The sequence below is a fragment of the Talpa occidentalis genome, unplaced genomic scaffold (genome assembly GCF_014898055.3).
Source record: "Talpa occidentalis isolate TD23 unplaced genomic scaffold, MPIMG_talOcc4v2.1 talOcc4.6, whole genome shotgun sequence".
In the NCBI taxonomy this organism is placed as follows: Eukaryota; Metazoa; Chordata; class Mammalia; order Eulipotyphla; family Talpidae; genus Talpa; species Talpa occidentalis.
This window is the reverse complement of record NW_023604972.1, coordinates 21,372,208-21,398,276: the sequence shown is the minus strand read 5'-3', so window position 1 is coordinate 21,398,276 and position 26,069 is coordinate 21,372,208. Positions and strand designations below refer to the sequence as shown.

Sequence of the window (26,069 nt, the reverse complement as noted above, 5' to 3'; positions counted from 1 at the left end):
ATTGCCTCAGAGCCCCTTTTATGAAAGTATCTTTTGTAAACTTTCAAACATTGTTCATACAGACAACCAGCTATCCTGTGAATCTGAAGATTGATATGAATTTGCAAAATGATCAAAGTGCATGGAGAGTCATATAAAAAATGAAGTATGATGATAATGTCATCAAGTTTATATATTTTTCCTTCTGCAAGTCAAACCCTTGCTCTGGAGGTGAGCCACAGAGGAGCTGTAACCTCCTTTGGAATGTGCTTGAATATTCATGATGGTGGTGGATTCCCACATCAGGAGATGTGAGCACGCTGGCTGCCAGAACCCATTTCCTACAAGTTGTTAATGCCCATTACTAGGGTGAAATGCAGCTGGCGCCAAGGCTCTTGGAGGAAGCTCTGCAGGAAGTCATCAACAGAAAACTCATTAGGCAAGGAGTTCAGCGGGTGGAAGCAGAGGCACCCTGGCGAGGCTGCCCCACTCCTTCTTGCCCTGACCTTGTCAGAGTCTTCATTTCAGCTCCTGTACTCACGTTAGGGCTTAGGGCCTCGAGAGGCACAGATCATACTCCTGTGCTTCATATTATGTGTTGTGTGCATGCTTCTCAAAGAGTTTACAAGAGTGCTAGAGCATAATGCAGTGTTATATATATACATCCATTGAACATTCTGGTTCCCCTTGTCTTCTGGAGGGTAGCCATCATCTGGGAGTGAAATTCATTGGGGTTTTATGCTTTTGGTATCTCCAGGAAAGTTTCCTTTTAGCCAAGGAGTGTTTTGTCAGCCTTTTCCTATTACAACACCTCTTTTGCTTCCTCCTAGTTCCATTAAGCCACAGTGATGTGCATTGCATCTCTATTTCAACTCAATAACAAAAAAGGAAATAAACACTGAAACACATAACTTATAAGCTGGGGTGAGTGAGAGGGTGTCTCCATCCTACTAGGTTCTTGGTATGTGGCAGAGAACCTCCTTCTCCACTAGGTGGGTCTCAAGATGGTCTTAACCTCCTCAAAGGCCAATTGTAAGAGAACAGGGCTTAGAGTAAGTAAAAGAAATCTCTTTCCGTTCTAAACTCATGTCCAAGTTCAGCTTCCTGTCTGAGGACCTGCATCTGCACAGTGATTGTCACTGGCATGGCCCAGAGCCCAGCCAGACATTCACCCAAAGAAACTGTTTATATAATCAAATGAGTTAATAGTTAGAGTGCTTAGTGACGTTATAGGCTCCATACATGTTTAGTGAGCACAAGCGCACACACACACCATATAGATCCTTTCACAAAAGAAAAAATCACCAAGCCTTGCTGATGTCTGCTGTTCATGTTTTGCTTTCGTGGGGTCACAGTGGGGAAGTGTGAATGTGCAGGGCATTGTTCAGGCTTCTGTTCTGGAGCAATCCCAAATGGAATGTTAACTCCTAGAAAGTAACCCTGGTCCCTTGTGGCCCAGGCATTCTAACAAGTGATGAATAACTGTCTGACCCATAGAACTAAATATGTTAAACTCCTGCAATCTGGAAGACATATCAGCTTTCATTGCATCAGAATGAAGATATGACCTGGCAGGGCGTCTTTGATCTGGGCATCACATTTTCAGGGGAGACACAGGGCCAGGGGCCTGACAGCCAATGTTTTGAGCAGCCTTTTGCACCAGGAGTTGGGGTTAGTGGATTCTTGTGCTGGCCCCTTGGGGCCGTGGAAGGGCACTAGGTTGGCCCAGGACAGAGGAAAAATAATATAGAGTAAGAGGGAGTCAGGAGGTTATACAGTATTGGTGACTCATAATAATGAGGCTGTAAAAATGACGTATTTTAACGACATATTTTCCAGTTTCTTTCATGTTTAAGAAAACACATCAATGAACATGTTATTTCAAAGGACCGGTGCAGCCATACCTTGTTTTCACTTTCATTGGACAGAATTTCCAGGGCCTCCAGGTGTGACAAACCTTGATACTCATCGAACAGGGTCCCATAGTGTACAGTTCTCTCGGCTGTGAGTTGCTGAGCCAGCCTCTGCTTCTCTTTCTCCTTGGCTTCCCTTAGCATCTGCAGAAACACACGTTTTTACAACCAAAATATGCTTAGAAGTCCCATTTCCTGTGTAAGACGTAGGGCAAATGAGGATTGACTTTGTATTTGAGAAGAAGGGTAGGTTTTAGTCACCTTGGAGTTTCTAAAATATGACAATTTTGGTTGATTCTACCGGCAATTTTTATATAATATTCCATGTTGAATTTTCCACATTCATTACATATATGACAAAACAAAGCAAAATTCTATTGTTGGGAAAAGGATTGGAAAGAATCAGAAAAACTTAACAGTGGTTTCCACCACTGTGTTTTGTGTGTGTGATTAATTTTCTTATTTCTAAAATGTTCAAACTTTCTACAATGAGCAAATGTTATGTATATTGGGGAAGTTTAATCTATTGGGACAGGATTAATTACACTTTCAGCTCCTAGGTAGGCTGCAAACAGAATTAAGCTGCTCTCATTTTTTAATCTGAGTTACATTAATTAAAAAATTTTGTATATGGTTACTAAACATCTTTGATGAAAAAATTAATAAAATATAAGCTCATAATGTATTCCTCACCAGTTACTTAATATAAATAATACTATTAGCTTATCAATCCTTAGATTGGTCTCTAGAAAGTATTACTGTAAACTGGATTTCTCTCCATGTTGGTAATTTTTCTCTACTTATTTTTTATTATTATATATTAATTAAAAAAACAACAAAATGAACACAAGTCCATTAGTCACTCCAATTTCCTACACTTGCTTTCTCTGATTCTGAGAATCTATTATTTGATTCCTCATCAAGTTTATGGGGGCATTAAGTTTATAGGGTCCTTTAATATTTGTAGAGAGCACCGTAAACACTGTGGTCACTACAAGGTCACAAGGAAAGTTCATGGACAACAGATTGTGGTTTTTATTATGTGTCAATAAAACAGTTATTGTCATTTTCCTTTTAGGTTCCTGAGGTTGTTAGCCAAAAATCCATTTGTACAAGCTTTCCAACTTTTAGCAGTGGACTGAATGCAGATGTGAAAAAAATGAATGCAGGCATGATTAGATCATGAAGACAGAGTGCTCATGACTGGGATTAGTGCCTTCCTACTAAAGGTTGAGAGCCTCTTCACCCCTATCTGCCACGCAAGGACAGAGCGAGAAGACAGCCTGACTTTTCAGCCTCCAGACCCTGAGAAATGAATGTTTACAAGCTACCCAGTCTATGGTATTCTGTTATAGCAACCTGAATCAAGAATGGAATCAAGAAATTACTCAAGGAATACAGCGAGGTACAAAAGGGTGTAATAATTGGGTTGAAAAAGTATATAATACATATATACAGGCATGTATATTTATATCTCTCTGAGAGTATCCATAACAAGCTGTTAATAGTGGTAGTTTTCCATGAAGAACTAAGTGGCTGGGGAAAAAGTTGTACTAGAAACTCAATATTTACTCTCAATTATTTTGTATTATTTGAACTTGAATATTGTGTTTTAATATAACTTTTGGAAAACATAAACACTAATTTGTTTTATTTGACCAAAAGAAAACTTTGCAAAAGCATATAATCCAACCTGAGACAAGGAGACAGTTCTCTCCATGAGAGTCTTGGTTCGTCTAAAGCCTGGATCACTTTCTGCGAGGACATTCATGGTTTTCTTGCCAATGAATTCCAAAGCATCTAGACCACCTGATAAGACGCTTTTACCCTGCAGATGAGAAAATTGCATGAGATTAGACTTTTACATTTTGCTGTCTCATAGCAGTCAGCAACTCCTAGATGGAACTATCTTCAAATATAAAAATTAATATAAAGTCACAATTTTTCTCATCAGATTTATCATCCATTTAATCCTATTTTCTTTTCATTGGAAGAGCATATGTCATATAATTTGAAAGACATAAATTATTATTAAAAAATGATGCTTAGGAAAAACCAAGGCATATTTAGGATTAATTTTACTGGCTCTGTGTGTATTGATATGTATCTAAGACATAAGAGTAATAGGTGACCCAACTGCTGTTTTTATTTGAAAAAAATCTTAACCCAAGTAACAGAATTATTTGGAGTTGTCTACTGAAATGTCAGATACTCTTGCCAATTTAGGGAATTCTTCAGTCATGGGGCCTGGAGTGTAGGTGCCTCAGGCTGTTTCAGAAGGCTCTTGCAGACTTTCAGAAACTAGCAATAATGGCCTATAATTAGTATATTCATGGAATAAGACAGGTTGATTTCCATATATTACTGGCTTTGGAAACTGTTCTATTATACAGTTATCTAACTGCAAATCCCTTTGTCAGCTATTGTTTTCCTTTTTAAAAAAAAGATTAAAACAACCAAGATTTACTCACAAACTGTTCTTACAAACAGAACTGCTTACACTTCTTCGCAACTTCGGTAAATGCACTCCGCTGAACAGCTGCAATTACAATCTACACACATCTGTGCTTTTCCCCACTTTATGTGAATTTACATGTACTGTATTTTATTATTTATGTGCATTTTCTAATCTTCATAATGATCACTTCAATAGCAATGTTTGATTTCACTGGAATTCATTCATTTATTGCCATTTCTACCTTGGACATTTAGACTTTCCTTTTCTATTTGGGAGCCACCCAATAATGACAAAATAGAACAGATTTTAAAATACATGTCCTTTTGGAGGACTATGGGACATCAGCAATTCACATGATTGCATAATTTGATTTATTTTCTCCTAAAATCTCATGGGGAATTTCTTTAGGAGAGAATAAAATGGAAGGAGAAAGGACACAGGGACTTTCCAATCAGGGCAAACCTGGTTGGGTGAGGGGGGTGGTGGTTATAGAGCTTGGGGAAAGGTTGAAGAGGACATAGAAAGGTGCGTAAGCATGCTGAAGACAAGCTCCAATACTCCACACTGCAGCCCAGGGAGACCCTGAATTCATTTCTTAAGCCAGATATATCCATTCCCAGCACTTCTAACTTTGCCATAATTGTATTTGACTTATAGTGCTATTTGCCTGAAACATGTTTACTGCTCCTCCTTAACTCTACTTAGTCTAGAAACACTCAAGGAGCAAGGAGAGGAGTGGTTATGTTCTATTTCTGGCAGGCCCTGGCCCCAAAAGTCTGGGTAGAATACCCTCATCTAAGTGTCCACAGCTCACCTTCTCAGATTGCGTTGGATTTGCTCTTTGAGTTGTCTCTGTCTCAGGACACTGTGTCATCTTGCTGGTCAATATATACTGAGCACCTGGCCTATCTCCTGTTGCACAGGAAGGGCTAATCACCTCTTTCCTAATTTGGGAATGAATAAACTGTACATGAACTGTATTTCTGGAAAAACCAGTAAGTTGGCTTTATATAGCAGAAAATAACCTTTCTTCCTAACTATGGAGATCAGCTAGTTGGCTTATCTTTGTTAGGATGCCTCCCCCTTATTTCAGTATTCATCAGTGTTTTGTTGCCAATAATGAGCTTCTTTAAGAGGCAGGCAAGGACTGCAGGGGCTGGGAGATATAAGCTGTTATTCAAGGAATGGGGAGAGGGAGCAATGGGAGGTAGTTTGGGGAAAAGAATCAGAAACATCTCTGGACGTTTGTTCTTGAATCCTTACCAGGACTTTTTTTTCATTTGAATGGCTTTATACTTTTTCAAATTGACGATTAAGTGACATAGAACCATTTAAGAAAAAAAGCTGCCCCAGCTGTAAGAAAGCGTCCTCTCTACCTTCCGCCAGAGGCTGTCCTTGTAGCAATTGTTGAAAGGACACGGTCACATCAGACTGAAAAAAAAAATCCCTTCTAAGCAGCTCTGTTCTTTTAAACATAAAATGCATTTCATTTTGCCCTATTATTTTGGTTCCAAGGTTACGCCTACTCGGCAGGAGAAAGCATAACTAAACCATAATCCAAAGTTATGAGCAAGGCCATCCTTTCTCTGGTGTATGTAGGTCACTGGTAAATAGAAATATCAAAAGGAGGTGCTAGGAGGCACAAGGGAGAACAGAGGGGCCCGCTAATGACTTACCGTGTTTTGAACCGCGTTGCTGATGGCTGACAGCACACCCCGAGACCCTGATGAAGGGGAAGTGGATGGGTTTTCTGCAGAGTTCTGATCTGTGGGTGCATCTGCTGCTGAAGAGGAAGACAGCCTTTAGAGTTCATTTTGCTGATCTGAACTCGAAAATCTATTTGTGCACATAGTGTAATAATGTCCAAGTCCAAGAAATACCTCTCCCGCTCCCCAAATAAATACATCACTCACTTTGAGGGACTCCATTCTCTGTGTCAGGCTGGGTCTCTTCAGGAGAGGCAGAATTTACACCATGAATCCGTAGGGTGGCCCCTGCTTTTTCCTTGACTGCTGTCAGCCCGTGACCTGTCAGGAAATATGAATATGGCTCACAGATACAAGAAAAATCCACAGTTTGCAAACGCTACAGTTGATCTCCCAGAGCCATTATGAGCTTGGGGACATATCCTTACTGGAAGAAAGTGTAGACTTTGCAATCCCTCAGCTAGAGGTTCCAATCTGAGCTCAGCTTTGTCACTGCTTATTGGGGTGACCTTGGAGAAGTTTCCCAACTTCTCAGTGACTCAGTTTCTTCATTGGTTGTTCTGAGGGGCAGATGAGATAAATGAATATAAAGTGCTTGCAGATGCTTTATTATTCCCTTTTGCCTCTCACACTATCTAGCACCTGGAATTCCAAACCAAAAATATTCTCTGTGAATAGTGTACTTATCTTCTTTACTCTTTTCTAAGAATGTAGGTATTCAGTGTTCATTTGTCTATTTCTAGTAGGCCTAACCCTCTGCAAGAACTCAATTACTATGTGTTGAATTAAAATAATGGCGCCTAAACACGCTCTTTCAAAATGTTAGTCATTCCTTAAGCACAGAGATCACATCTGGAGCTGAGCTGTCAAAATCCAAAGGCGAGTCAGTGGGCAAACCAGGAAGAGCACCACCAGCTCCGCCAGGCGTCTCGGCAGCAACAGCCACATCACAAGCTGTGAGAATGGCCAGCCGGCTTGAAGGACACTGGTTTTATTCCCTGCAAGCAGGGACAGTATTTATCCCTCCTCAGCCCTGCACAGTAGGTGCTCAATAACAATTTGGTAAATATACAGTGGGTGTTCAATAACGATTTGGTAAATACAGAGCTGACATTTTCATCTCCACCCGCCCCCGGGCCCAAAACAACTGTTCGCTTGAAAGAGAAATAGTCTTGTCTACGTTTTTTTTCTGGGACTTTTTTTCCCTCCTTAGATGAACTATATAGCTTTTCTCAGAGTTCCCAAACTGAACAGCAACAAAAATGAATAGTTTACTGAAGATTCTAAGTGACTTAGCTCTTGAAGGAAAAACAGTACAGGATGCCATCTTCATGTTACAGGGCAACCCCAAAGTGAAATGGGTTGGCCTGACTGTGGGTCCTCACCTGGGTGCTTCAAAGGGATTTAATGAGACTCAACTACAGGCCAACACAAAAAGGTTAATAAAGGATTTATTTACAAAAAAAGGAGAAATGAAGAAAGGATAACCCAGGAAGAAAGAGAGAAAATTGGTGAATGCATTTTACCAGTTCCCCTGGGCTGGGACCCTAATGGTATACTGGAAAACAGTGAAAAAACACCCCCGCCAAGGCCCATGTGTCTGGTTATCAACCAAGCCTGGCTGCTTTACCTCCACGCTCAGTTCCCAGCAATTTCCCCTTTGCTGGTGGTGACATTATGGGATTTGTAGTCCTTGGTGTCTTTGTTCTCTTTGGTCTGGGGTGGGGATGGGGTCTACAAAACCTGTTTGTGGAGTTTGTTCAGGACACCCTTTCCCCAAACAATCACAGCACTCATTGCCCCTTGGCACCCTGGAGAACTTGTGTATCCTCAGGTTGGTAAGCCCCAAGACAGCAGTAAGGCAGTAATATTAATAAATGAAGGAAAAGTCCCAAGTGTCAGAGGATGAGAAGGTCACTTAGCTGCAGAAGGCACTGTTAAAATGACCAATTATCCTCCTGAACAGGAAAAAAATAGGGGAGGATGTGGAGAAAAAGGAACCCTCTTACACTGCTGGTGGGAATGCAAACTGGTCAGCCACTATGGAAATTCTAGAAATGGATCTACCATATGACCCAGTGATTCCACTCCTGGGAATCCACCCAAAGGACACAAAAACCCTAATTCAAAGGGAAACCTGCACTCCTGTGCTTACTGCAGCACTATTTACAATAGCTAAGATATGGAGACAACCCAAATGCCTCCAAGCAGACAAATGGATCAAGAAGATGTGTTATATAGACACAATGGAATACTACTCAGTGATCAAAAAAGATGAAGTCATGCCATTTGTTTTTGTTTTTTTTTTTTAAATAGAGGCATGTTTTATTTATTTATTTATTTGTTTGTTCGTTTTGTTTATACAAGCACTGGGTACAGTCAGAAGCGCGGGAGGGCGAGAGAATTCACCAGAGCCAGAGCGGGGAGCAGAGCAGGCAGAAGGACCGAAGTACACTGCTGAGGGGAGCAGCGGGTGGCAGGAGAGGTCTGCGCACCATGTGGGACCCTCCTCTGGTGGCCGGGGGGCAGCCGGGGATCAAACCGGCGCCGCAGAGACTGCGGGCAGCTTCGCAACCCAGCGCTCAACCGCTGCGCCACTGGGGAGGCCCGAAGTCATGTCATTTGCAGCAACATGGATGGTGCTGGAAGGGATTGTGCTCAGTGAAATGATTCAGAAGGAAAAAGAAAAATAACAGATGGGATCACTCAGGGGGAATATACAGACACCGAACAAAGGATCAGGAAAAAGACAAAAACTTGCAGGCAAACCATAGATCTGAGGTATCCAGCAGGGGAAGGGGAGAGAGAGGAGTCAGAACAGGGGAGGGAAGAGCACAAGGGACTGTGGTGATGGTCACAGGTGCTGAGGTGGCAGGAGAATTATGGGGACTACACATGAGGGGAGAAAGCTAACACTGTACAAAAATGAACAATGATGTAAGAAATTAAAAAAAAATATGTATAAGAAAAAAGTAGATGAATCACAGGCCCAAGTAGTATTTTAACAATTGTAACTTCATTTATCAGAACAATTTTAATATAATCAGGGCAGGGGTCTTTACTAAACAGATAGGACTAATTATATCCAATGGGAATCACCTGACATGATACACTGTCTAAAAAGCCCTGAGACATTATTGCAATGTTTACATTAATAACATACAGAAATATGTTTATATTTATGTATAGATCATTAGACACAATTGAAATTCATTATTGAGTAGGCCATAGCTATAAGAACGGCTGAAATGCAACAATTTCCAACAAAATGGAGGGAATTTGAGAGAAACGTGCAGCAAAGCCAGTCAGAATGATAAAAACAAATATTGGAAATTTATATAGCAGGTAATTTGATAACGTGAAACACTTTCAAAAACCAGTGGAAGTTAATGAACATCTTGTGGGCTCTTGAGATTAAAAGGGAGGGGGAGATTAAAAAGGAAGGGAAGGGCCTCCCCGGTGGCGCAACGGTTGAGCGCTGGGTTTCGAAGCTGCCCGCAGCCTCTGCAGCGCAGTTTCGATCCCGGGCTGCTCCCCAGCCAAGTATTATGAGGCCATAGAACAACTGGACTGTCACATATTCCTTCGGGAGTAAAAGACATTACAAAACACTTAGAAAAACTGGTATTACTTATAAAGTTAAAAAAAAAAAACTTACAAATTGTGTAAAAAATCAATATAAACTCATTGAATTACTTGGAAAAAAAAAAAGGCACTATTGGGCCTCCCCAGTGATGCAGGGGTTAAGTCTCAGCATGATGAAGCTATCCCCAGCCACTGCAGCATGAGTTCGATCCCCTGGCCAGGGAGCTTACCCATATGGCACAGCAGACCTCTCCTGACTCACCCCTGCTCCCCTCAGCAGTGTATTTCAGTAGATCTGCCTGTTCTGCTCCCCACTCTGTCTCTGGTGAATCTTCTCACACACACTCCCTCCCCTGCACCTCTGGCCTACACCCCAGTTCTTGTATACATAAATAAAATAAATCTTTAAAATTAAAAAAAAGATGGACTATTACTGTTAAACCTAAGACTTGAGTCCTCTGCAGTTTCCAATGAATTCTAAGCATTTCCTTGAAAACTCACTGGCATTTCAGTAATATCGTTAAGTTATAGGATCTAATAATCCAACTTATTTACATACTGAGCCCATGTTCCTTGCCATCTTTTAAAAACACATTTTTTTAATCCAAAAGGAAATAATGCACATATAAAATGTCAACTTATGATTATTCCCTGGATTTCTGAGAACTGACAACAAAGAATCCACGAGTTTCAGGCGGCTGGGAGGAGACCTCTCCTCCATTTTATTTCATTTAGCCAAACAAGAGAGGGGACTGCACACCCTTCCTTGAGAGCTTCAGGCCTTAAGAAATACAGTTTCCTCCCTCACTTCTACCCTCTGTAGGTTAGGGCCACATTTGATTCTTTTCTCAGCTAAGAATAGCTTCTCACCATCTCAGAACACAAGTGATCACAGATGATTGTATAAGTTGTCCTTTGAAAAATCACCCAGTTTTTGGAAGGAAATTTCATTTAAATGCACATATAAATGGAATGTGTCTACGTAACAGATATTACAAAAGGCTGTTACTCCAAACACACACACCACCACCAGCAACAGCAGCAACAGCTTTACTGAGGTGTAACTGGTATCAAAGAGTTGCATATATTTAAGGTTCTTTCAAGTATATTTGCAGATTGAAAATTCTTTTTTCTGAATTCTTTTGTTAGGTGACGTCAAGGTGAAATTATACCTTTATTACATTCTACTAGAAATACAAAGCCAGGGCTTTTCATAGCTAAGGTATAGACACTGTGTCACACCCTACTTTGAAGAGTAACTTATAAAACTTTACTTAGTGTGACATCTAGTGCTCAGAACAAGGAAGTAATAATAGAGTCACATGGCGCTGGAAGGGATCATGCTCAGCGAAATAAGCCAGAAAGAAAAAGAAAAATACCGGATGGTCTCACTCATAGCAGGAATCTAGAAAACTTAAATAAGGGACCAGGAAAATGAATAACTATAAGAAAGTGAAAATCAAAATCAACAAACACCTATGAACCAGAGACACTCTATGGGGGTTGGGGGGCGGGGAGGGGAGGGATTGGGGTCAAAATAAGGGGGTTGCAATTGTATGGGGAATATAAAAATAAAATTTATTAAAAAAAAAAGAGTCACAGTCCACTTTTGACAGGGAGTTACACATTCCCAGGGATGCCTGGTTGGGTACCAGTGCCAGAGACAATCAATGTGTAAGAATAATACTTCAGGTTTTAGTTCATGGATTGATTTTCATTACAAATCCTAAGTGTCCCCTCCAAATTGCCTGGTTCTAAAGATGGAATATTCAGGGGCCTCCCTGGTGGTACAGGGGTTAAAGTCTCAGCGCTATCAAGCCAGCCACTGCAGCATGAGTTTGATCTCCAGCCAGGGAGATGATCCCCATGGTGCAGCAGACCTCTCCTGTCTTACTCACTGCTCCCCTCAGCAGTGTGTTTCAGTAGATCCACCTGTTCTGCTCCCCACTCTGTCTCTCACTCTCTGTACCTCTGGCCTACACCCCAGTTCTTGTATGCATAAATAAATAAAGATAAAACTTAAAAAAACAAAAAATAAAGATGGAATATTCTCTCCTCCTTGACTTATTGCAGTAAAAAAAGGTGAGGATTGCAAAGAAGGTAAGAAAGTTGTGTGACTATTGTGAAGCGGCATCTGTTTAAAACAATGTTACGTAAAATTGCCAGGTGTTTATTTACCAATGATACTTTAAATGGGAAATGTCCTAAGTTTAGGAGCCAGGAAGGTGTTTGGTTCCATGATTTAACAGCTGTGTGATCTTGCTGAGTTACTTCTTCGAGTTTCTGCTGTTGGGACTTCTTGGAAAGAAGGATTATAACATATACCTTCCAGGGTTTGTAAGATCACTGAGAATATGTGAAACTCTTGGTACGGTCAACACATATTAAGCATTTCCCCAGGCATGGGGGAATTTTCCATTTAATCTTCTCAACAACCTTTTGAGGTAGGGATATTATTATACTCATTTTACAACTGAGTTAACCAGAGCCCCGGTGACATTAAATCTCTTATCTAAGTCCCCAAGCCAGTAAGTGGCAGAGATGACACTGAAGTGAGTCCTTCTGACTCTAGAACACAAATACTCAATCCCTATGTACATTAATAAAATTTTATATGTCATTTATAATGGACTAAATGCATTTTGGTAGCACTTCTATAACTCCTTGGAAATCAGATGCTTGCTCAGGAGCATCCTCATTTCTAAAACACTGGTTTATACTAAAATTAGCTTGACTTACCTTGCCTTGACCAAACAGCAAGGTGAAGGTCATCTCTGCAGTGAAATCTGGCTCTGACACTGCCCCTCCCATCAATGTCTTAGGTGGACAGAGCTTGCTGTTTTGGGGATCATCACTTTGTTATGCAGGCAGAGATCCTAAGACACTATGCAGTGCTATCTTACACCTCCAGGCTAATTTTTCTTTTCTAAAGGGGCTGCAGTTTCACCAGACCTCCTTGTGAGTTCCACCAAGATCAAAACCCCGCTGGAAGGGAGGTCACCTTCTTTGTTTTTGGCAGGAGGGTCTCTCTGACTAAGTGACAACTCAGGGTAGCAGCAGCAGTTCTATACAGCACCCTGGATGACTGGGTATCTCTGTAGGTATATTTTATAGGTCCCCTATGCTAAAGAACCCCCCCCCCAGTAAGGTATTAGGAGGGTTTACCCTCTTTTAGATTGCTTTACTTTTTAATATGACATTTTCTTTTCATGTCATTTTTCTTTTTAAAATGGATATATAAAAAAGGCTGACTCTGTGCACCAAGGAAGGATGTTTCTAAAGAATCATCCCAACATATAAGCTCCCTGTGGCATAGACTGAGGTCTCAAGGTGACTGCAATCAACTCTTCCCTCTGGTCAGTTCTGCTTATTAATCCTTCACTTTCTTTTAAAGTTTGCTGCTCCTTAGAGGACTTCACGGTAAAACTCCAGCACTCTCATCTCTGCCTCAGTATCTCCCAGTGCATCTGAGGTAGCATCCTGATCTACCCCTTTCACTTTCATGGTCTTCTGTATTATTCCATAGAATGGGTTACACATTCTAACCTTCTCTTTGGATGGGTACCTAGGTTGTTCCAAGTTTTTTGTATATTCCAACTCTTTTACCTCTTTCTGAACTTTGTTCAATATTATCTCAGTGAGGTCTACCTTTCACCATTCTTTTAATTTCTCTTTGAATTCCCTCCCTCCCTTTCACACCCTTGTGTCTAGGGCTGACTTTCAATAGATCATAGTGGGGGAGCTGTTCTGCTCAGTATGAAATCCTGATCTCCACCCCTTTTAAAACATTAACTTGACCCCATGGCAACCACAAAACAAAAATCTGGGACAAGGACACAAGCACTAAATAAAGAAGAAACAGAGAAAAACAACATAGAAACTCATCAAAATATAATGGCAGATAGAAACACCAGGAAAAAGAAAAAAAGGGAAATAAAGAACAATTAGGAAACAAAAGGTCAAATAATCACCCTACGTGTAAATAAGCTGAACACATCAATCAAAACACAGAGGGACTTCAGAGATTGAAAACCAAAACACAACTAACTACATGCCACCTAGAGGGAATCTCAATCAAGAGACTTAATCTATAAAAACAGACTTAAAGCGAAAGGGTGGAAAATGGTACCCAAGCCAACAGGAGATTAAAAACCTTAACCTACACTTCCCATCTCTCTTATCCTGATCCACTGTATATTTTTCCACAGATGTGCTACTTTCTAGCCTCTGTGTAATTCTCCTACTCGTGGTGTGCGTTGTTTATCACTGCTTCCTTCCTTCCCCTAGTGTGTGATCTGCATGAGTGTCTTGCCCACTCACCCTAGTGTCTTGTTCGCGCACCACTTTACCTCAAGTGCCTTGAACACTGCCTGGCATTTAAGTATCTGTTGAGTGAATTCCATATTGAAGATGTTTGTATATACACATTTATGAACTTCTGCAAAGGTTTCACAGTGGAACTGCTGGACTAGAGAGTATGTATATTTATTTATTTATTTTTATAAATCTTTTTTTTTAAAGATTTATTTATTTATTTATACAAGCACTGGGTATAGTCAGAAGCGCGGGAGGGTGAGAGAATTCACCAGAGCCAGAGCGGGGAGCAGAGCAGGCAGAAGGACCGAAGTATACTGCTGAGGGGAGCAGCGGGCGGCAGGAGAGGTCTGCGCGCCATGTGGGACCCCTACCCGGTGGCCGGGGATCAAACTGGCGCTGCAGAGGCTGCGGGCAGCTTCGCAACCCAGCGCTCAACCGCTGCGCCACTGGGGAGGCTCGAGTATGTGTATTTAACATTTTTGAGATAGTGCTGTGATCTGAAAGTTATTCCAATTCACTCTTCTTTGGTAAGTTTTCAAGATATAGAACAACTGGAAAATTCTAACTGCATTTCAGACTCTTCTATCAATGAATTCAGGATATATAAAAAGTTGCAAAGAGCAATTGCTTAGAAAATGGAAAATGTTGCTGCACTGGACAAAAGCAAACTGCAATGGAACAAAGAGGAGCCAATCTGCCCTCCCTCTCCATTATGATGTTTGGGGTCCACTCTGGAATCAGGCACTCACTTCTCTTTAACTTCAAAATTGACAAGAAGCCTTATTGAGCTGATTGTGTTTGCCAAGCTGTCAAACAAATATTCATTAACTCCTAGGCCTTATTTACAGCGTGTAAAGGATTGTGGCTAAATCCTGAGCATTAAACCTGTTATCTTTTGTATCATGAGCTTTACGAATTTACACCTTCTCAGCAATGTCACCTTCAAAAATGAATCCCTGTGATATCGATAGCGACTTGGAGAGTTAAGAATTCTCACTGTAGCGCCATTTTGACGAGCACGCCAGTCTCTGTAATAAACGCTGTTATTATTTCTGACAGCACTGGTAGAAAAGTTTTACTAAAATGTGCAAAAGAAAAAAAATTGTATGACTCAGGAGAAGATGTGGGAGGGGAACAATGATAATTCTAAAAGGTTTATATACAGATAAGATTCACCTCCCCCTCTGCAGGTACACTTGGGTAAGGCGTTCAGACTCACAAAAATGTCAAAACTAGAATTCTAAATATTTAGGCCTTTTTGAGACCTAGAAATAAATTATTCTATTTTACAATGGAGCTTTTACTTTGATGTATATTTATATCTTTCATTTTGATTACTGGTTTATGCCTCAGTTTAGCAATATCTTTTAGGAATAAGTTAGGTTTCTTAGATGCGGGAAGTAGAATCTGCTTCTAATAATATCACTTTGATATTACCAGCAAAATCATTTTTAATACATTTTTCTTGCTCACTCTGGTTTTTGCCCAGATTTTATTTTATTTTTTAAAGATTTATTTATTTATTTATTTATACAAGCACTGGGTACAGTCAGAAGCGCGGGAGGGTGAGAGAATTCACCAGAGCCAGAGCGGGGAACAGAACAGGCAGACTGACAAAATACACTGCTGAGGGGAGCAGTGGGCACGGCAGGAAAGGTGTGCGCGCCATGTGGGACCCTCACCGGGGATCGAACCAGCGCTGCAGAGGCTGCGGGTAGCTTTGCAGCCCAGCGCTCAACTGCTGTGCCACAAGGGGAGGCCCATGTCCAGATTTTAAAGAATGAGCACTTTTATCACATTTTATGAACTTGTCCAAAGGGCTAAGGTGGCAGGGGATCAAGTTTTCTTACATGTGATGATAGGGCAGCTATGGGTAAAACCAATGTAAGAGTTATGGTCTCCAAAAATAACTGTTGGCCAGGAAATGTTTGATTTCATATAAGCATTGGGATGGTCACTTTTGCCTTAACCATACACTTCTCTGCCCTGTGATCATCAGCTGCTGAAAATTCATGGGTGCATATTATGCCTGTACACACAGTAGGTGTGCCTAGCTTACCTCTTTCAACTACATAAGAGCAGATCAATATAGCCCACTGGCTGGCACAGCACCGGTGTTCATAGGAGGTTGAATCCTATTCCAACCCCCTGATTCAGACTGTGAGTCTGTCTTTGGCACCTCTCTATCTGTGGGACACTTGTGATTCCCATTTCCTTCTGGAAGTCAGGCTTCACACCACCACTCCCCATATCCAGTCCTGGAAAACCATGGCTTCAACCTCCCCTGTTGCTACATGTTTTAGTCCTTATCAGGTCTACAGAGAAACTTACCTAGTTTAAAAGTATCTATTGCTATTATTTTAGCTACTATTACTATGCAAAGTCACAGCTATTTTTCACCAGAAATCTCCAAAATATGTCTGAGGAGAAACCTAGGGATGGTATTCAGTTATATCACTGCTACCTTCATTGGGGCGGTGACAAATTAGTCTCTACTTTTTAAAAGATAGTTTCAGTTTGTCAAAGGATTCTGAAAATGAGCTTCAAGATTTCTTTGCTCTCTTCCGAGTGCCCTTAGGCCACTGTAGATGCAAGTAAGAGCAAATGCCAAGGTTTGAACACTTTTCAAAATTTTAGCAGGTAGCTAGAGTCATAAAAAATCAGTAAGTATCTGGAAGTGGAGGTGTAACTGATGAGGATTTTAAGTAGGAAAGGAAAGTGTTGTAGAGAGATGCCCCCCAAGATTCTCACCTCCTGAGGTATATATAAATCCTGTATGAATCTCTCCCCTTTGAGTATGGGCAGGATTGTGAAAATGATGAGCAGGTTGACCTGCTCCCATGAGTAGGTTCTGTTAAATGGTAAAGATGAAGGGATTTTTCATTTTTGTTATTTGAAATATTTTATTTGTAATTTCACCAGACATTTTGGAACATCAGAACACACACATTTTCAGTATCTAATTTAGTTGTAATTGCAAATGAGTCCTATTTGTTTTCAGGGTTGGTTTTATTTCATTAAGTCAGAATGACTTATTTTATAATTACATGTGGAAATTAATAGGGGAAAGGATTTTTCAGATGTAATTAAGGTCCTTCATCAGTTGAATTTGAGCTAACCAAAAGACATCATCCTGGATATGCCTGCGATAGGAGACTAAAAATCGACGGGACCCTTCCTATAGGGAGACATTTGAAGCAAGGGAGATGATCACGCTGGCTTTGACGAGCGCCCTGAGGACAGTCTCCAGGGGTTGAGAGTGACCCCTTCCCAGTAACCAGGCAGAAAATAGAGATCCAGGCTGCAACTACAGGAAATAAAGTCTGCCAACACCTCGAATAATTTTGAAAGATGACTCAAAATATCAGGTGAGACACTCTGATTTCAGCCTAATACAATACTGAGCAGAGGACACAGCTCTCCTGTACCTGAACTCCTGACCCACAGGGACTGTGAGATAATCCATGTATGTTGTTTTAAGCTTCTAAATGCGTGGTAATTTATTACCCAGCAGTAGAAACTAATGTAAGAGGGCCTATTGAGCTTCATCCTCCTATTTCATGGGGCAACGTTCAAATGTCAGTCCCAGAGAACCTATTTCCACCAACCGTAGAAAGGGCCAGTAGTGACTAGCACGATGGCCATGTTGGTTGAGGGACTGTTTGTTAGCTCTCAGGCCTCTTCTGCATCAATTACTACACAGAGTGAAGCTAGCACCACCACAAGTTTTAAGTGGTTATGCCATTAATAAGTTACAAATTTATCACCTTCGTGGTGTCTAACAGGGAAATTTCAAGAGCAACACGAAACACAAGCATAAGCTAGAGATTAAGACACTGATTTCAGATCAAGTTGAAAGAAGAGTGCCTGCCACTGTGGGTGTGCCCTGCACAGAAATCACATCCTGCCTTTTAATCAGTAAAAGCAGCAGCATCTACTGGTTAGACTTGAACCCAGGGGCCTTGGAGCAGAGTCCACTGGGCCCAGGCTGCACCAGGCTGCATATGTGCAAAGGTCAGATTTCAACAGGATACCAAAGACTGGATGATACATTCAACAGCAAACTGTCTGCTGGGGAATGGAAACCTTTGTAAGCGTCTGGCAAAGCACAAGTCACATAATGAGGAGTAGCCACTGGCTAATGGGAAAAAACAGCAGAGACCAACCAGGGGCGAAGTAGTGACAGGCAGGTGCACCTGGAGGTGTGTCAAAGAAACCAACCAACCAACCAAGCAAAACCCACCTGCAGCTGCTACCTGAAGGCAACTGATTTCTGTATTTGCTACAGAAGGAATTTACACTTAAAATTTCAATGAGCGTAAATCCTCTGTCTGTGATAGAACTTTCTTTAGCACTGAATTTATAAGCCAGGACAGTTCTGGAGATAACATCCAGAAGCATCCGAACACTTGCCTGTTTTGTGACATAAACCATGTAGAGAGCTGTATAATTTGGTGACCATACTATTTACTGTTTCATGTCTTACTCCTTTCAAAAACTTTAATATTTCAGATTTTTAGCTTTTGGCTCAGAAAGCATGCCAGTCCTAAGTACTGCCCGTGGCAAATTCCATTTGAGAGCCACTAGGTTCAAACAGTTTTCCTTAAAAGCAGAATGGCTTTAGGGACTTGTTATTTTCAGGAAGGGACTCTGTCCTGTTCAGAAAAATAAAAGAGGCTCCTTTAATTTGGTTAAGTTTGCCATCTGCATGTATAGTATCCATGGCATCCCTAGCTCCTTCATTTAGCAACAGAGTAAGACCTGCTCCAAGGATCTTGCAGAGAGGCCAGCACTGTTTGACCACTGTTCACTGCTTGCCAGAGTGCTCTTCATATCTGAGACATGGAACTAGGGGAATGCAATCTACCCGTTCTCCAGGCAGTGCAAATTCTATCAAATTAGACATCTGGCCTTTCAATCACTGTTCGTGACCACTGTCCACGGAAGTGGCTAGAGAACACCAGGCCTTCTTATCCTCCTGGTTTTAGGAATAAGAATGAATTGAATCAATACATGGCCTGTCACAGGATCTTCATGGCCATGGGCTATCCTCTGAGAACACGTGAGTTAGAGGATCTGAAAACTATGTTACCTGTGGCTTCCCTTGTCCTGTTTCTCACTCTGCACCTTGAAGGTGAAATTATCTTAGGTGATGTTGTACCTTCAGTCTTCAGGGAGAGTGGATATAACAAATAATCACATGAGGGTGTTTTGACAAGCCTGCACCAATGAGGACTTTGTCCATGATATTATCTCTTTGTATGAAAACCAATACATGTGGCTTCATCAAAACTTTAATATCAAGAAATTTTATTAACTTAGGTAAAATAAAGTTTGTTTTGTCATTCAATGAGAAATATGTAATTTGCAGATAGCCAGAAGTTCAGAGTTAAGATCAATGCTTATTACAGTAACTCTATTAGCCTTGGAATATATATATATATATATAAAAATATATAATATATTACATTTATAATATATGTCATTCCTGCCTGCATATTTTTTATTTTATTTCAATGTCCTGTTGTTGAAGTGTCTTTGATAGATACGTTTTAAAACATTCAAGTTGGATGATAAGCACAACGCTTTAAGAAGATACTGCAAAAGCCCAAATCTTATATTTTAAGAAGCAATGTAATATTGTAGGGTAAAGAAAATGTCAGGCTTTTCTGCCCTTCCACCATCAGGATAGATGATGGATCCTTGTCCTGAATGCATGCCTGATGGCGGGCACCTGGAATAGGGTGTGGGCATAGGTAGATGGGATTCAGCTGAGCTAAGACTGTGCTTTTTTTAAGGGCGGCGTCACGGGGACGCCAAGAGCAGCAGTAGAAGCCAAAGCCGAAGCCTAAAGAGAAGCCAAGAAGCAGCAGAACGAACTCCAGAGAGCTCAGATAGAGTGAAGACTGAAGCACCCCTGCCTGTCATATGCCTGGTGAACCCCAATAAAAAACCTGCAAAACCACTGAGGACTCTGACTCCTCCTTTACCCGGTCTGCATGGGATCAGAAAACCTGCCCTGTGGCCAGTCCTGCTCTTACAAATATAGTGGTTAATAGTCATACTACTTGGTTCAAATGCAGCTACTTCTGACTTTGGTAAGGTCTTAGGCTCTGTGAATCAGCTTCCTTATCTCTAAAATGGAAAAAATAAGAGTACCTCCTTACCGGGTTATTTTGAGGAATGAACGTGTTAATATACATGAAGGAAACACTTAGAATAGTAATCACAGAAAATAATTTGCTTTTATTATCCCATGGGCTAGTGTTAAACTGTCAGTCCATGGTATGATTGAAATGTCATATCCTATTAGGCTTCTGAACTTCATCCATTCAAATGCAACATATAATGCTTACCTACTGTGGCAGATGCTGATGAGATCAGTGATTTGCCCCACGAGCCCCAGCCTGCCCAGCCCCCACCACGTGGAGGGGAATCCACAGCCTCAGCCTGTAGAAAAACAGATTAGCCAAAGGTCAGCGATTCAGTTTATCCTTGAATGGAAAAACACTCATTGGTTTAAAACAAAGAGAAGGTTTAAGAAAAATCACCAACCACCATATCTCACTGGCTTAGAGTTTATAAGGGCCATAAAAAAAAAATTACACCAACCTATATTACAATGTGTACTTTGGAACCAAATTCATTAGTAGTGGTGTTGGTTTTGAGGGCTTGGTATGAAATGAGAAGGGAGTAGGATCTCACTTCTCAATTTCCCATTATTTGGAAGACAGGGTGAAAGACTCTGGGACAAGGAGAGATTTACTATGTACTAGGGCACAAGAGTGACTTGAAAAATTTAAAAAAAAACCACCTTGACTCTGGCAATTTTTACAGAAATAAACAAATGTGCTCCTCAAAGTAGAGTTAACTGGGAAATCTCTAGGGTAGTAGGAAGAACTTTGGCACGGACACTAGGCAGAGTCTAGAAATGCATGGATAAGCCTGGAGCTGGGTATCAGCAAAAGAAGGCTTTTGAGGTATTCATTCCATTTACAGTGACTCCTCTCTTCTCTTTCTCACTGTCCCTGGGCTTGCTAGGTATTTGGATTGGCAATGAGAGAATCTGGCTCAACTTGACATGGTTGCTTGGGTAAAGATGAAACTCAAGCAATATGGGGCAACCATCTTACATCCTCTTTGCAGACTAAGACCGAAGAGAAAGCAGACTGCAGAATGAAGGCGAAATGCTCAGAGAGGCTGCTGGGATTCCTAATCGCTTATCAGCCTCTGGTTCCTATTCCTCCTCAGGGCTCTGCTGCATTTTTATCATTTTTGGGTTCCTTGAATTTCCCACACAGTGATTGAGTGGTACTGAGTTATACTCTTTCTCTCCCCCACTCGCTTTCAAATATTTTGTTCACTGATGTATATCCAGAACTTAGGAGACTTTGACTTTGGTAAGGTCTTATATATGACATATAGTCAGTGCTTGATAAGTTTTTTGTTGTTGAATAAAAGGCTGAAAGCCATCCATTTTCTTAGGTGTGCAATAGTATCTGTAAAAATAGTCTTGCAAACAATGTGTCTTGGATCAAAGTGTGGTACCACAACTTTTCCCTTATTACCCAGGAATATATATTAGAAAATGAGGCAACAGGCCTTCCCGGTGGCGCATCGGTTGAGCGCTGGGTTGCGAATCTGCCCGCAGCCTCTGCAGCGACGGTTCGATCCCCGGCCACAGGGTGAGGGTCCCACATGGCGCAGCAGACCTCTCCTGCCGCCCGCTGCTCCCCTCAGCAGTGTGTTTCGTCAGTCTGCCTGTTCTGTTTCCCGCTCTGGCTGTGGTTAATTCTCTCACCCTCCTGCACTTCTGACTGTACCAGTGCTTGTATAAATAAATAAATAAATCTTAAAAAATAAAATTAAAAAAATTAAAAAAAAAAAAAAAGAAAATGAGGCAAGAACACATTAGCGGCTGTAGGATTAGGAATTGAGTTCTTTCATTCCCTGCCTCCGCCCCCCAAAAAGAGAGATGAGTTAGGGAAGTGAAAAATTTCTACAGAATATGTAGCTTCTGTAGCTTTTGACCCAAGGCTGGCCCATCAGTCATTCCCAACTTTCCTCCCTTGATAGGGTGGCCACGTGGAATAGTTTTGACTAATGAGATATAAGTGGGGAATTTTTTGCATTCATGATAGATTATCATCTATCTTATAGGTGTTTCCAATTTATGGCTGTCTACAACTCTTCCCCCCACCCTTTTTCCTGCCCTGAATGTGGACATGTGAAACAGAAGCAGCCATTTTTGCTTCCATGGGAGAAAAGCTAGGGAATCACAGAGTCTTGGTTCTGGTACTTCTGAGCTACTAAACCAGTGTGAGTAACTACCTGTGTCCATTCTTTCTTAAGTTAGAAATAATGAATAGCTGTTTTGTAACCTATTAAATGTTAGATTTTAGTTACTTGCATCCAAATGCATTCCTGACTGATTTACTGAGTAACTATCATATACCATGTGCCAGTGTAGACTAGTGGTCAAGAAAAAAGGTAAGGGAATTAAATTGCTTGGGTTTGACTCCAGGTTCTACCATTAATTTTTTATTTTTATTTTTTTAAAAATTATTTTTTTATAATTTTTTTAAAAGATTTATTTTTATTTATTTATACAAGCACTGGGTACAGTCAGAAGCGCGGGAGGGTGAGAGAATTCACCAGAGCCAGAGCGGGGAGCAGAGCAGGCAGAAGGACCGAAGTACACTGCTGAGGGGAGCAGCGGGCAGCAGGAGAGGTCTGCGCGCCATGTGGGACCCTTCTCCGGTGGCCGGGGAGCAGCCGGGGATCGAACCAGCGCTGCAGAGGCTGCGGGCAGCTTCACAACCCAGCGCTCAACCGCTGGGCCACCAGGGAGGCCCCTACCATTAATTTTTTTAAAGATTTATTTTATTTATGCATACAAGAACTGGGGTGTAGGCCAGAGGTGCAAGGGGTGAGAGGATTCACCAGAGACAGAATGGGAACAGAACAGGCAGATCTGCTGAAATACACTGCTGAGGGGAGCAGAGGTGAGACAGGAGAGGTCTGCTGAGCCAAGAGGGTGGGTTAGCTCCTGGCCGGGTGGCCAGGGATCAAACTCCACCTGATAGAACTCCTGGGGCAGTGGCTGCCTATAGCTTGATAGCCCTGAGATTTTAACCCCTGCAGCACCAGGGAGGCCCCAGGCTCTACCATTTTGGGCAACAAATTAACTCAAGTCTTTAAAGCTATCATTTACTCATTAGAAAATTCAAGTTATAGTAATATAAGAGCCAATACTCTCACAGGGTTATTGTGAAGATTAAAAGAAACAATTCTTATAAAATTTTGAGCATAGTAATTCCTCCATAAATGTTTACTAGCAATACTACTACTAGTAATAATAAACTATATTTAACACTAAAAAGCAAAAAGCTTCGAAAATTGGCTGACATTTCCTTTTTTCTCTGGAAACAGTGAGAATATTGTTAACATGAATGGAAATACTTATGATTCATGACTGTCTGCTTTCATTTTTGGTGTCTATATTGATTTACTTCACTTTGGCAATGGAAGCCAGGAGCAATATTACACCATCATGAAGACAGATGTAAGTTTGTGATTAATATCATTCTTTCATGGGACAAATCACTACCTATGTGATTAGGGAGAGTTAATACACTTAGGAGTGACAGCTTCAGACTCAAATTTACAATACTTAATATACTCTGACAGCTGGTAATTGACTAGCAAATGGAAATAAATGTTAAATGAGTCTAGAACTTTTTGCAGTATCATGACTACTGCAATTGCTTTATTAATAAAGCTCCTTTGACATTGAGCTGTAACCTCTTGATCTGCTACGAAGAATATTTGTCATCAGTGGCAAATACTCCAATGGTTAAATGTGCACACTTAATATAAAAACCATACTAACTATATGTTCAACATGAATTATAAATGTCTCCACGAGTATTGTTTCCACTTTCCATGACTTTAATGTCAAACACTATGAGACTGTAAAGTAGGCAACATAGTTCTACTTAGATCTACCATGATCAAATATGATCATTTTAAAGTTTTTTCTCACCCTCATCCCATGTTAGCCCCACTTCAACAGATAGCTTCATATCTTAATTCATAGAGAAAACAAAAGTCATCGGATGAGAATCCTCTCAACTACCTGCCCCTTCCAATAAACTCTCAGGAGAATGGTCTCATTTTGTAACAATAAATCATACTTAGATTGGTCACGAGGGATAGCCAAACTTCAAGATTTATGTTAAACAACAAGACATCATTTAAATATCTATAACTGTTGTGTGGTCCTAAGAATGTGAATGAATGCAACCTTCCATCCAGTTCAAAGGTCATTAAATAGAAAAGATATTTTTATATATAGTATCCTATTTACTGGTCTTTATCATTAAACAGAACACATATTTACTTATTTTAGGCTTATTTTAGTTCAAGGGCATCATTAGAAAAAAATATACAAATCTTAGAATTCCATCTAATTCAAAGTTCTTTAACATTTAGTTGTAAAATACATGTAGCAGTCATAAGATCAAAGGTCAACTTGGTTGTCTTATTTCCTTAAGTAGATCAAGAATCAATACTGTGTACAATTTGCATGTAGAAATGTGTGCAATGGGACCTTAAGATCAAATTCTTTTAGGTTTTGTAACTCATGACACAGCTGCTCCAAAGAAAGGGTTGGTATATAAATTGCTCTGGATACCTGAAACTACATCAAAATACTTGCTTGAAAATGCCTGTTATTTCCAGGTAATTTTGTTCCTTTGTGAATATGCATCATTTTAACTTTGGGAAGACTTAAAATAGAAAGTAAAAAAAAAACTTAGAGCATCAAAGTTATGCTATTAATATTTTTGTGACTATTTGGTCTTTTCTGTACTACTAATGCTTAATGAACTTGACTACAGTGACAAATGTTGAATAATTAAATTATTAGACTTCTGATTTTAAGTGAAATCTTCCTAAATTTATGCATATTATTATAACATGTAAGAAGATTTTATATTCATTCTATACATTTAATAGATTTACTACAATTCTTATTTAAATAGATTTGTAACACAATTTTTAAAGATTTAGCAAGGCTTTGTTTAAGTAGATATATTACATACTTCAAAAGGAAATAGAATATATTAAATTTATAGATGCAGTTCAAAAACATTTGAATGTGTTTAAGTTGGTAAAAAGCCCCTGAAAGTGACTGCTCAATTTTGCTAGGCTTCTAAATAGAATAAGATTTGTGAGATGAATGTAAAGCCTTGGAGGAACTGAATTTCTGAATTTGTAACCTTCATAACTGGAACACCAATTCTTTAAACCAAATGAAAAGTTTAACTAGTCCTTTTTATGCAAACAACATATGTACACCGAACTCTATCAAAAACCATTAATCTAAACTCAAAACTAATTTATTGCATCCCCATTCATAGCTACATAATTATTTCCTCTCTTCTATCATTATGGAAGCAATGTCTTCCACTGAGTTAAATGACCACCTCCACCTGACTGCCTCCGAGTCTGGGAGCCTGGTCTTCTCTTCCTTCTGTCTTAGCTTTCCAACTTTTCTCTTTCTATTGGGTACTGTCCACGTTTAATCATGCTCATCCTTCATCTTAAAATCAACAAATGAAAATCACAATAACCAAACATTTCCTTCAAACATCTGTTTCTGGTCCCTCTCCTTCTTCTTCAGCTCTCAGAAAAGGATCTTCCATATCCACCCTGCATCCCTTCACTTTTCCACTGACCACAGTAACTCTCTCATGGCTACCGCCTCATGAAACCTTCCTCATCAAGGTTACAATGGCTTCCTTGTTGTAAAAGCCATGGATACATATTAGTCATTTTATTTCTTGACCTGTCAGAGCATCTGAAGCTGAACCACTTTTGCACACTTAAAATATTCTTATGACTTGCATGCCCTATCATCTGACTCTTACTCCCTCCCCCTTTCTTCTGTGAGTTATGATTTTATTTTAGCATGCCTATTACGAAATTATGTGGCTCCTTAGATTAAGCTACAATCCAAATGTTTCCCACATTGCTATAAAATATACACAGTTCAGGATGGTCCTTAGCTGGCATCCTAATCAGAGGCAGCTATAACAAGCATTTCTA

The 26,069-nt window shown here is 40.4% G+C and overlaps 1 protein-coding gene across 3 annotated transcripts in view; it reads right to left on the bottom strand.

Moving 5' to 3' along the window:
* Nucleotides 1-26,069, bottom strand: part of FAM114A1 (family with sequence similarity 114 member A1) — a 61,460-nt gene that overhangs the window by 23,219 nt on the left and 12,172 nt on the right. The window contains exons 3-7 of one of the 3 annotated variants that reach the window (XM_037530715.2): nucleotides 20,315-20,408; nucleotides 6,264-6,377; nucleotides 6,027-6,133; nucleotides 3,586-3,720; nucleotides 1,884-2,036 (exon numbers count right to left, since the gene is read on the bottom strand). In XM_037530715.2, coding sequence (XP_037386612.1) covers nucleotides 1,884-2,036; nucleotides 3,586-3,720; nucleotides 6,027-6,133; nucleotides 6,264-6,377; nucleotides 20,315-20,408 — 603 coding nt within the window. Of the gene's footprint in view, nucleotides 1-1,883; nucleotides 2,037-3,585; nucleotides 3,721-6,026; nucleotides 6,134-6,263; nucleotides 6,378-20,314; nucleotides 20,409-26,069 lie in introns of those variants that run through there. The other 2 variants (XM_054688410.1, XM_037530716.2) reach the window with 2 other exon arrangements.